Below are 12,204 nucleotides of genomic sequence, written 5' to 3'. Positions count from 1 at the left end.
TTATAAGAAAGGAGCACAGTAATTTCGAAAATGACTGAAATGGCTGTGTTTTTCTAGGTTTTTTTAACATGTGGGGATTTGGAAGAGTAAATAAACAAGCCAGCCACCCTGTTAAAAAACAACAAGAAAATGCCACTTCATGTTCACTAGAGCTTATTGGAGATTTAATTGGACACTCATCATCTGTGGAGGTATTATTTTTAATAGGCATATAAATGTCCAGGGAATTCCTGCTTTTTGCATCTCACTGCTCTTCTTTCATTTGGTCTCATAAAGACCTAAACTTTCTCTTATCTGTAGGTTTTTGTGGAATCTAAACATGGAATGGGATAGGTTATATAGTATGTGCCATTAGGATCTCTCTTTACAGAGAAATGATTTGAAGAAGGAATGTCTTGCTTCTAAAAAATCACTTAATTACTATTACTTATGAGATGTAGATAGCTGACAATAAGGACAATGTGAATAATGTTGAATATGTAACAGTAGTAAATAGAGGGTACATGGAGGGTTGTGTTTATGTATGTAGAGGTAAAGCCTTATAGAATCTAATTCCAGGGAAGTTTATCAAATTCATGAACAGTACTGTTTTTACCTCCCTTTGGAGGATAATAATTTGTTAGCTTTAGTAAAACCCAGTGTCTTGACTGTCATTGTGCATATATGAAAATAATAGTTGAGAACTATAGGATGCATAAAGTTCTAACTCGTTATAAATATATTCAAATACTTTTAATATTTACTATAGGCATTATTGCCTGTAATGAAGAAGGAATAAGACCAGTCGAGGTAAAGAAATGATTGGAACTGGTAGTATAAGCAGAGCCCTAAGTCCCCCTCCCTCCCCCCTCCCCTCCCTCCCTCCCTCCCCCCCTCCCCTCCCTCCCTCTGTGCTGGTCTTAGTTGCGGCATGCGGGATCTTTGTTGTGGCATACGGGCTCCTAGTTGCAGTATGCGGGATCTAGTTCCCGCGTGCTGCAGGCCCCCTGCACTGGGAGCATGGAGTCTTAACCACTGGATCACCAGGGAAGCCCCATGAGTTTCTTAAATTGTTCTTCCCTGTTTCATAGCCAGGGAGGAACAAATTGTCTTTCATTTGAAAGTGCATTTATACTTAGAAGCAACAGCACAACACTTGTTATTAGCATTTCCTGTATTTCAGGCACTACACTAGACATTGGAGTTTACAAAGAGATATAATATAAAAATATTATGGTCCTGAATATGAGCTGAACCTTGATGCTTAGGTAGGATTAAGATAGTCTTATGACCATAAGCTCCCTGATTTTGGGTACTTACATCTTACTCATTTTTGCCTTCCTCTGCCAGGTAGCCCAGTTGTTTTCATTTTGTTTTTTAACTTTGGGAGTTGTGCAGATGGAATGTGGTAGACAGGAGGGCAAAGATAGAATCTACTTGGTGGCAAGGAGCAGATTGGCTAGGCTGGAGGACTGTGTTCCAATGAATGGACACAGTAGGAGATAAAGCTGGGAAAGTAGTTTGGGGTCAGATTACTGAATGTAAGGCTAAGGAGTTTGAACTTTAAAAAAACATTCATACATACATACATAAAAAGTTATGTATTTATTTCGGCTGTGTTGGGTCTTTGCACACGGGCTTTCTCTAGTTGCGGCGAGCAGGGGCTACTCTTCAATGCGGTGCGTTGCGGTGGCTTCTTCTTGTGGAGTACAGGCTCTAGGCGTGTGGGCTTCAGTGGTTGTGGCGCACGGGCTTAGCTGCTCTACGGCATGTGGTATCTTCTCGGACCAGGGCTCGAACCTGTGTCCCCTGCATTGGCAGGTGGATTCTTAACCACTGCACCACCAGGGAAGTCCCTGGACTTAATGTTTTAAATAGTAGGAACCTATTAAAGGTTTTTAAATGGTGTGGCACATTTGTCATTGTATGGAAGTGTTCGATTCTTAGAAATTTTCCTGAGTGGAAGTGTTGACATTTAATTACTTTGTTAAAAAATCTTGGCTCTTTCTTGAATTTTCTTTTGATCCTTACTCTCTAAGCCTAGTCCTATCTACCTGTATTTATTGAATTCTAACTTTTCCATCTCCTGAGGAATTTTGCTCTGCTAGGTCTCCACCCCTCACTCCTACATCATCAGCTGAGCTCTTCTCCTGCTATCTTCAGAAATGTATGAGTTATTTCTTAGAAAACTTGCATCCTATTTCTCTCCTACATTTCACTCTTTCCCTCAAAGAGCTCATCCTTTTCATTTATCTCCTCTCTAATACCAGCTCTCTACTCCATATGATGCATGCTGCCTTCTCATCAACATTGCATTTTCCTATTCTTACCTTCCAGTCTGTTCCTTCACGGGGCATGACCTTCCTTTTATTTGGAGAGTTTTATGTTTTTGAAGCTTTTTCTGACTTCATTCATTATTGATCTGTGCCTCCGTTTTCTGCATTTCTGTGGCAAATCATAGCCTGAACTATGTTATTTAGTACCTGATTACATCATCTTTAATTGGTACCCTTATTGTTTCAACTATGATTTGGTTTTCACAACTGAATTAGAACCTTCTTGAGGGTAGGGACTATAAGCATATAGATGACACTCAGTAAATGCTTAAGGATTGATTATATCTCTTTATATAGAGAGCTAAAGCCATTGTTTCTCTTGGAGAATTTGGAATTCAGACATTTTATTGGTGGCCATTTTTGCATAAATAAGAAGGCCAGTAAAAATGATTAAGTAAAGGAGGTTTGTTGGGACTTCTGACAAAAATCTTAATGGTAAAATTTAGACGATACTTTGGGACTTCATGTACTTTACAAAAATAGCTGTTATTTATAGTTCTGTAGTTGAGTAGTATTTACTAGTCTAGCATTTGTATATTTGTATGTGATTATAACTCACACTTAAAAATAACACTTAAAAATAACATTTCTCATGAAAGATATGGAGTTTTACAGTCAGATCCAAAGAAGTCTCCAAGGTACACATTTTAACAAGCACCTGTCTTAACCTAGTTCGTATTAGCCTCTTCTCCTTGAAGTGCCTATAATCAGTAAGTAAAACTTTTTTTTACAGATGTTTCTGTACTTTGAAGATCATGGACTAGTGACATGTTCTGCTGATCATCTCATCATTTTGTGGAAAAATGGAGAACGAGAATCTGGATTGCGCAGCTTAAAGTTATTTCAAAAATTAGAGGAGAATGGTGACTTATATCTTGCTGTCTAGTTTAAGGAATTTGAACACCTGTGCATGAACCTTGAACAGCAAATATAGGGGTAATACTCTGAAAACCATTACCATATTAATCACTTAAATTTTGTAATTTTTTTTTCTTGTTACTCCGTAAAATTCCAATTGTTTGAATTCTTTTTTAATTCCAATTGCTTGAATTCTTTTTTCTGGGGCTGCAAACCAGCAACACGTTGCTTCTCAGGTATTAGTACTTTCACCAAAGAATATTGCACAAGTTTTTCATTTGACTTTTCACATAACAGTTACCTGAAACCATTGCAGGAATGGGTCTAATTTCAGCAGTGAATTTTCAGAAAGTGAAGTTTTCAGAGTTCATCACATATACCTGTTGAAGCAGAATTAAATTATACCACAGTGTCCTCACAGAGATAAATTTTTTATGCTTTGAAAAAACTACACCAGAAATTATATGAGTTTATGTTTAATGAGGAGAAGAGTACTTTTGGAACCTCTCACTCTCTTTAATGTAATTATATTGCCTCTAACTAAATTTTTATTCATCAAAAGGGATTAGATTTTTAAAATAGTACATGTAATTTCTTTCCTTTAGCCTTTTTGGATTTTGAAATACCTTTGTTCTCCAAAGTAAGTTAGTATTTTAACTATACCTGTCATTCTTTTAAAGATTTATTCAAGGAACCTACTTTTTGGGAAATAAATATACATGATCATTATAGATGATATTTTGGGAGAAAAATGAAAAATCCGGTGAAGAGTAAATAGGTAGGATGTAGCATATCTTGAACTTAAACCTTGAGATATCCAGAAAACTGATGCCTCCCTGTAGGAAATGAAGATTCCATAATAATTGTACTTTGTGCTGCTATTGAAGTGGTGAGTGCTGTGTTTTAAGCTTCTTAATTTGAACCTAGACCCTGGGAGGAGGTAGAAATAGAAATAACAGTCTTTTTTATTCTTTGGCTTTCTTTCTACTAAAATCCCTATAAACACAAATCAGGAGGAATCTTATTAGGGTGTTTTTTTTCCCCCTAGCCTGAACAGCTATTGACTAGATTTCTTGGTAACAGACCAGCAGCAGCCCCTCATATATGCCAGAGATGAGAGCTAGATCAGTAAAGTTACAGTGTTTTCAAAGTGCCTGATTCATCTTACCATTGGCTCAAATATGAAATGCTTGAGACAGGCATCACTTATGAGTTTCTTGCAGACCACTGAGATTTAATCATCTTCATCACCCCATCAGCCTTAGAGCACTCTTTCTCCCTTTTGGTACTAAAGAATAAAAATTAAAAAGTGTTCCATACATTAAAAAATGGGTGGGTTTAATTGTGGAGTTAATCTTAAACTGCTGATGAAAGAATCGTATTGAAGTAAACACCAGGTGGCTGATGTGTCAGAGGACTAATCCTTCTCAAAGAACACTTTCTGGATTTATTTTTTTCATCACACACACCCTAATGGAATCTTTGTAAATTGTTGTCACTAGTTTTACCTTTGACAGTTGTTGTTTCCTCAACTACCTACAAAGTCTGGAAGAGCTATGGTCATCTATGCCAGACCAGTGCCATAATGTTATAAATAAGGAAGCTGAAGCCCAGTCAGGTAAGGCCTTCCAGTTAGTTAGCTCAATTCTCATTAGCATCAGTAAACGAATTTAAAAACAGAAATTGAACATGACTGGAATGAGAGAGAAGGGTTGTATGATTACCCCTTGAGCAAAACCAGATAATGTTCCTAGTCATTGTTTCTGTTTTAATTCACAATGAAAATACCTTTATGGAGAAATACAATAAAATTTATGTAACCTCCATTATATAATAGAAGAATGTGAATAGAAAAATTAGCACTGCCTCTTAGCGGACAGATTGTTGTTATCGTGGCATACATATCTGAGCAGTCATACTGAGGCACTGCTAATCTTTTATACTGAAATTGGAACGTGGGTAGGATTCCTAAACCAGGCAGACATGCATTTTGGGCTGAGTGCGTCAGATTATTGATCAGAGTCATTTTTAGGCTTTTAATTTTCTTCCATAGATGGACTTTCTCTTATTACCAGCTAGCTTTTTCTTTGGAGATTCTACTATTAAGTCATGAGTTTTAAAGTTTTCTTGAATTGTATAAGATATTCAATGAATTATAAAAGGAATTCATAGATTCTTAACTGCTTTTTTCCCTAATTTGTTCTGGATTAGTATTATGTAATAGTAATCTATTCACATGAATGATACAAACCACAGGTGAGTTGGGGGAGCAAATAGTACTGATGAAAGTACCACTGTGAGTCCCTCTGTTATTAAAATCTAGAGGAAAACCTCCAACCCATTCACGGGAACTTGATGGTTTTTGCTTTCATGAATGCCCTAAGGTCAGAGATGGGAGTAAAACAGTGAGATGGGAAAATCTAGCAGGGACTCAGACTTGATGGCTGCTTACTAGTTGTATGCAGAGTGCTGCAAAAAGTTGAACTTTCAAATTAGAAGAATACAACTGTAACTGAGGTCGATAAATATTATGTGCATTTTTTCCATTTCCCTAGCTTAGCTTTCAGTGCTGTTATATTTGCAACACCAGAAGTAATACTATGCTGTGGGCCTTGTCATTTTTATTTAAAAATACCCTTATTACCTCATTCTCTGGCTTACTCACATAACACAATCAAGAGCCTAAACTTGAGGGACATTGTATTTATCTTTCTCTGGCTTACTCACATAACACAATCAAGAGCCTAAACTTGAGGGACATTGTATTTATCTTTCTCAAGTTGAGTGCGTTCTGATTAATAGATGAGGCTTGTTCTTTGTCCACAAGACTAACCAGTCCTAACTCAGAAGGTAAGCATATTTTAAAATCTTAAATTGGAAGTAAAGAATAGCCTAATTAAATTATAGGGTTATTCTGGTCCCGGTAACAGTATTTTATAACTAACTTCTGGTTAAGTAGTAGTAGTAATGTGACTTCTCTCTAGTTTAGATCATGTTATATTTTCCTAAATTAATAGGGTTCCCCTCAACACAGACTTACGCTCAGTATGAGAGACAATTATAATAGTTTATACTCACTCATCTGATACACATACCATCTGAAAGACTATTTGGAGGAATGCACTATTTAGTTAGCAACTCAGTAGATTACACCATAGTAGATTACACTGATAAAGAGCAGAGCTATGCTAAAGCTTTAGTACCTGGCAGTGTTAATATGAAATTAATTTGAAATTATATTGAGTCAGTTCTAACAAACATTCACATAGAAAAATGTCAGACATCTGATGAATGTCACTTACCAAATGGAACCAAAAGTGAGATGGTCAAGGAAAGATTGTCGTTGCTTCAGGCAAGCTTCTGAAGCCTAGGCAAATTATTTAGCTCCTTAAAATGGGATTCTGACATCCTGAATTTAATGTGTTCTGAAAACAAAGCGTGTGACTCATGAAATAAAGAACACTAAACCAAAATATTGAAATTATGAAAAATTTAGGCCAAAGAGGTAAAATAAAAACAGCTGTTAGGAATTAAAAATGGCTGTAGGAATTTAGTTACAAGTACTTCACAAAAACATTTTCATCACATTTACTTAGTGCAGCATTACAATACAAAGCTAGCTGCTGTCCTGACCAAGCAAGTTCTCTTACCATCTAACAAAAATAATTTAGGTACATTTCTTTGCATGGAATTGTCATATATGTTTCCATTTGTTGGTACAAAACATAGAAAAAAACATTGGCATGTTTTGTAGTGATAAGTAATTTTTGCCCCCATGTACTAGTTCCACGTGTTCTGCATTCCAATTTTCATTTGAAAAAAGTAACTAACTACTGGTTCAGTTAATTTAGTCTCTGTTTGTTTATACCTCTTAGAAATGCAGCATGAAGTACAGAGAATTTGAAAGAAAAACAAAGATTTTGTTTACAGAATCTCTAATTTATAATACATAGTGAAGGGTTGGCTGGTAAAAGAGAAAAGAAAATCTCAAGTCTGACTTCATGTAGACCACAGAAAGTTGTGAAAAGAGCTGTATAAAAATATGCACTTGTGCTTTAGAAGCTTTTAGCATACAATTAATAGCTTAAAATAGTATTTACTGCTTCCCCATATGCTATTTTCTGATATATTTACACACCTTGCAATCTTTTTTTCATCATTAAAGCAAAATGGCATGATCTTAAATATAGATAGGTTAAAAACGTCTGAACCTTGAAACTTCCTCTGTCTCCTCAGTACTCGGCACAACGTACTCCATGGACTTAAACCCTGAAAATTTAGATTGCTTTAATAAAAATTTTAAACAGCAAATGTATATAAATTTTTTTTAAAAAAAAGCTTGTCCAAGGGCATTCAGATTAATGGCTTGTATATAATACCTACTATGGTGCCTTGTAACTGCCTCTGTAAACCAGAAATAAAGGGAAAAAGCTCTTGGATTCCCCACAGACAAGATGTCACTTCCTTCCCCATCATGGTTGGCTTTCTGTTAAGATGAATCCCTTTTGCAGGAGAGAGGACTACACAGGCTGCTGATACCAGTCTAGAGAAGGCACTCACCAGGCCAAGACAGACTGTGTTCTAACTTGGGTGTTACACCATTGATGAGAACCACCTAGCCATGGAGGCTCTGAAGCTAACTAGTTTATCAGCAGTTTGGTCCTAGTTGTTTTGCTCACTTTATATGGGTTTCTTTTCTTAGATATTCTTATGAACCTTTTAGATTGATGCTCTTGAGGAAAATAGTCAAGCTAAACAGTGATGGTGACTTCCATGGTAAAAGATGAGCTAAACCACTAGCTAAGCTACATGGTCCATCATCCACAGAGATGGTGGGCTCGTGGGCACCAAGTCTTTGCTGCACGTCTCCTGCTAGTTACAGTGAATCAGCTGCAGGGTTTGATGAGGGCAGACAGGATGACAGCAGGGCAAAGGATTTTGCCATGTGTTTGTTCTGTCACTAAGTGATTGTTCAAAAGAACATATATTTTTCTTCATGTAACATAATTTTCTAAAAATGAAATTTGGGAAGTTGAATGATTAAAAGTCAGATATTAAACATTAGCTCCTTAACCTACATCTCTCATTTTCATTATGAAGGAAAGCCTCTTGTTTACACTACTGTGATTCACAGTGCCCTTTGTAGATCAGGAGGTCACCTTCTCTGTCTTGGCTTTAGCTGTCAGATGGAAGCCTCAGACTTTTGCACTTTAGGTCATCTAACGTCTTCCAGTGTTTGTAGTTATCGGCCAAATGCTGCATCAGGGTTGGCAGGTGTGCAAAGGCTGCAAGAATATAAGAGAATAAAAAGAAGCCTGTTAAATTAGATTCCAGGAGCATTTATAAGGTTGGGGCTCTGTGGTACAAACTTGGGATTACAATTGGAGGAGAGGTACCCTAGGTTAGGCCTAAGGTGAACACAGAAGCATGAGAAGGATGAGTTACTAAACACTGGTTTCTGAAATATGAACAGGTCCTTTTAACTAAAAATTGATAACAACAAAAGATCAGAAAGAGAAATTAAAGAAACAATCCCATTTACCATCACATCAAAAAGAATAAAATACCTTGGAATAAACCTACCTAAGGAGGCAAAAAACCTGTACCCTGAAAACTATAAGATGTTGATGAAAGAAATCAAGGATGACACAAACACATGGAAGGATACCATGTTCTTGGGTTGGAAGAATAAATATTGTGAAAATGACTATACTATCCAAGGCAATCTACAGATTCAGTGCAATCCCTATCAAGATACCGATGACATTTTTCACAGAACTAGAATGAAAATTTTTTTAATTTGTAAGGAAACACAAAAGACCCTGAATAGCTAAAGCAATCCTGAGGAAGAAAATCAGAGCTGGAGAAATCAGGCTCCCTGGCTTCAGACTATACTTCAAAGCTACAGTAATCAAAGTGGTATGGTACTGGCACAAAAACAGAAGTATAGATCAATGGAACAGGACAGAAAGCCCAGAAATAAACCCATGCATCTATGGTCAATTAATCTACGACAAAGGAAGCAAGAATATACAATGGAGAAAAGATAGTCTCTTCAATAAGTGGTGCTGGGGAAACTGGACAACTACATGTTAAAGAATGAAACTAGAACATTCTGTAACACCATACACAAAAATAAACTCGAAATGGATTGAAGACCTAAATGTCAGGCTGGCTACTATAAAACTCTTAGAAGAAAACATAGGCAGGACACTCTTCACCATAAATCACAGCAGTATCTTTTTGGATCCACCTTGTACCTAGAGTAATGAAAATAAAAACAAAAATAAACAAATGGGACCTAATTAAACTTAAAAGCTTTCGCACAGCAAAGGAAACCATAGACAAAACGAAAATACAACCCACAGAATGGGAGAAAATATTTGCAAATGAAGCAACCAACAAGGGATTAATCTCCAAAATATACCAACAGTTCATGCAGCTCTGTATCAAAAAAAAAAAAAAAATCAAAAAATGGGCAGAAGATCTAGATAGACATTTCTCCAAAGAAGACATATGGATGGCCAAAAGCACATGAGAAGATGTTCAACGTCACTCAATGAGAAATGCAAATCAAAACCACAATGAGGTATCACCTCAAACCAGTCAGAATGGCCATTATTAAAAAGTCTACAAATAACAAATGCTGGAGAGGGTGTGGAGAAAAGGGAACCCTCCTACACTGTTGGTGCGAATGTAAATTGGTCTAGCCACTATGGAAAACGGTATGGAGGTTCCTTAAAAAACTAAAAATAGAGCTACCATATGACCCAGCAATCCCACTCTTAGGCATATACCCAGAGAAGACTAATTCAAAAAGATATATGTACCCCAGTGTTCACTGCAGCACTCTTTACAGTAGCCAAGACATGGAAGCAACCTAAATGTCCCTTGACAGATGAATGGATGAAGAAGATGTGGTATATACACACACACACACACACACACACACACACACACACACACACACACAATGGAATATTACTCAGCCATGAAAAAGAGATAATGCCATTTTCAGCAACATGGATGGACCTAGAGATTATCATACTAAGTGAAGTACGTCAGAAAGAGAAAGACAAATATCATATGATATCACTTACATGTGGAATCTGAAAAAAAAGATACAATTCAACTTATTTACAAAACAGAAATAGACTCACAGACTTTGAAAACAAATTTATGGTTACCAAAGGGGAAACACGGGGGGAGGGACAAATTAGGAGTTTGGGGTTAACATATATACACTAAATAGATAATCAACAAGAATCTACTGTATAGCACAAGGAACTCTACTCAATGTTCTGTAATAGCCTATATGGGAAAAGGATCTGAAAAAGAATGGATATATGTATATGTATAACTGAATCACTTAGCTGTACACCTGAAAGTAACCCAACATTGTAAGTCAATTATACTCGGATATAAAATAAAAATTAAATTCAAAAAAGTTAAAAAGGATCTCAAAAAAATGAAAAGCTGTTTATCAACTGATATTATGAAAAGAATCTGTGATTCAGAGTAGACTTAGTATATTTTATGTTCTCTTTAGAATTTCCTCCAATGACAGAATAAAACAATTGTAAGCTTTGGAAACATGTCCTTGGAAGAGTTGAACACCTGTTTATCCAGTTACCAAACATCCACTGAGTCTTCCATACACATGGTTTGTGCTGAGGACACACAAAGTGTTCATGCACCCCCAGCACACCTGGCCACAAGCAGCTGACTTTTTCTTTTAAGTTACATTTCATTTACACCTTTAGGCCCAGCCTCTGTCATTAAAGGTAACCATCATAAAGTATAGCAGAATATTCTGTTTGTGGGTAACAAAACAGGAACTGTCTTACCATCCCAAGCATCAAACATGTCTGTTATGAAGTAGTCAATAAAGGAGATCTGGGACTTGGGGATGCTACAGGTATTCCGGTCAAACACTGGCATCACTACAGGTAGCCCCTGTCTCTTCTCTTCATCAGTCTGTAAGAAATAACACAGGGCTGTAGGGCACATAAGGAGCTGTCACAGTAACATCTAGTTTGTCAGAACCACTCTGTGAAAATGGGTCATAATCCAGTTGTATCTGTGAAGAAATTGGCTTGGCAAGGTCCTGAGGCTTATATAAGACAACCACCTGATGAGCTACAGTGACTGGATTCAGGTCTTCTGACTCTCAAATGTGTTATGCTATCTTACAGCACCTCCTGAAGCACTTATCTCAGGATTTGTAGCCCCTTTTCTGAGATCTGTTTTCATGATCGCAAGGTCAAGACTATTTTCAAAGTAACACTGATAATACTAAGTGGCGTTTATACTGAGGGTACAGGAGCGATGGTGTGTTTAAAACTGCTGACGCCTCAAGACTATTTTCAAAGCAACACTGATAATACTAAGTGGCGTTTATACTGAGGGTACAGGAGCGATGGTGTGTTTAAAACTGCTGACGCCTTAGGGTGAATCAAAGAACTGGCACCAAGCTGTACAAATAGTCATTGTATTATTCACTGTCATATGCTTGCACTTTAAAAAGAAAGCCAGTTTCACTTAAGAATGTCTTCATTAAAGTAGTAAGAATTATTAATCTTATTTAAACTTGACCTTTGAAAATACGTCTTTTTAATATTGTGTGTGACAAAATCGGAGGTACACACAAAGCCCTTGTGCTGCACGTCAACGTATCATGGTAGTCTGGATGAAAAGCAGTTAGGCAGTTGAGCTGAACTAGCTTCTGTTTTTCATGAAATAACTATGTTTTACTCAAAAGAATGACAAACTGAGATTCTTCAGATTGGGGTATTTGGTCATGCAATTCTCAAGATATGTGTAAATCTGAGTATTTTGCACATTAGAGTGTATGTTTTATGCATCAGGTCATAATTCACTGGGCTGAAATTGAGATCCACATTTACTGGTAGTATGCTGAACCAGAGGCTGGCTGATCAGAGACCTCATTTGTAACCTGATTTTTAGGTCACACTGTCTTGTGAACATTAGTACTTTCCTTTCTGGGAAAAGGACACCTAAACAGGGAGAT

General features: G+C 36.8%; 2 protein-coding genes across 10 annotated transcripts in view; one reads left to right on the top strand and one right to left on the bottom strand.

Annotated features, from left to right (window-relative positions):
- WDR41 (WD repeat domain 41) overlaps nt 1-3,201 on the top strand; it is a 44,346-nt gene extending 41,145 nt beyond the window's left edge. Inside the window, 2 exon segments of the mRNA XM_065874834.1 lie at nt 58-191; nt 3,049-3,201. Of these exon segments, the coding sequence (XP_065730906.1) occupies nt 58-191; nt 3,049-3,201 (287 nt within the window).
- Nucleotides 3,202-8,348: 5,147 nt separating this feature from the next.
- Nucleotides 8,349-12,204, bottom strand: part of PDE8B (phosphodiesterase 8B) — a 252,699-nt gene continuing 248,843 nt past the window's right edge. For all 9 annotated transcript variants that reach the window (XM_065874637.1, XM_065874644.1, XM_065874639.1 and 6 more), the window contains 2 exons: nt 11,021-11,150; nt 8,349-8,458 (listed from right to left, as the gene is read on the bottom strand). In XM_065874637.1, coding sequence (XP_065730709.1) covers nt 8,349-8,458; nt 11,021-11,150 — 240 coding nt within the window. The remainder of the gene's footprint in view (nt 8,459-11,020; nt 11,151-12,204) is intronic.

Source organism: Phocoena phocoena, chromosome 3 (genome assembly GCF_963924675.1).
Source record: "Phocoena phocoena chromosome 3, mPhoPho1.1, whole genome shotgun sequence".
Classification (NCBI taxonomy): Eukaryota; Metazoa; Chordata; class Mammalia; order Artiodactyla; family Phocoenidae; genus Phocoena; species Phocoena phocoena.
The sequence above is the reverse complement of the archived record's forward strand: the minus strand, read 5'-3'. Positions and strand labels throughout refer to the sequence as shown.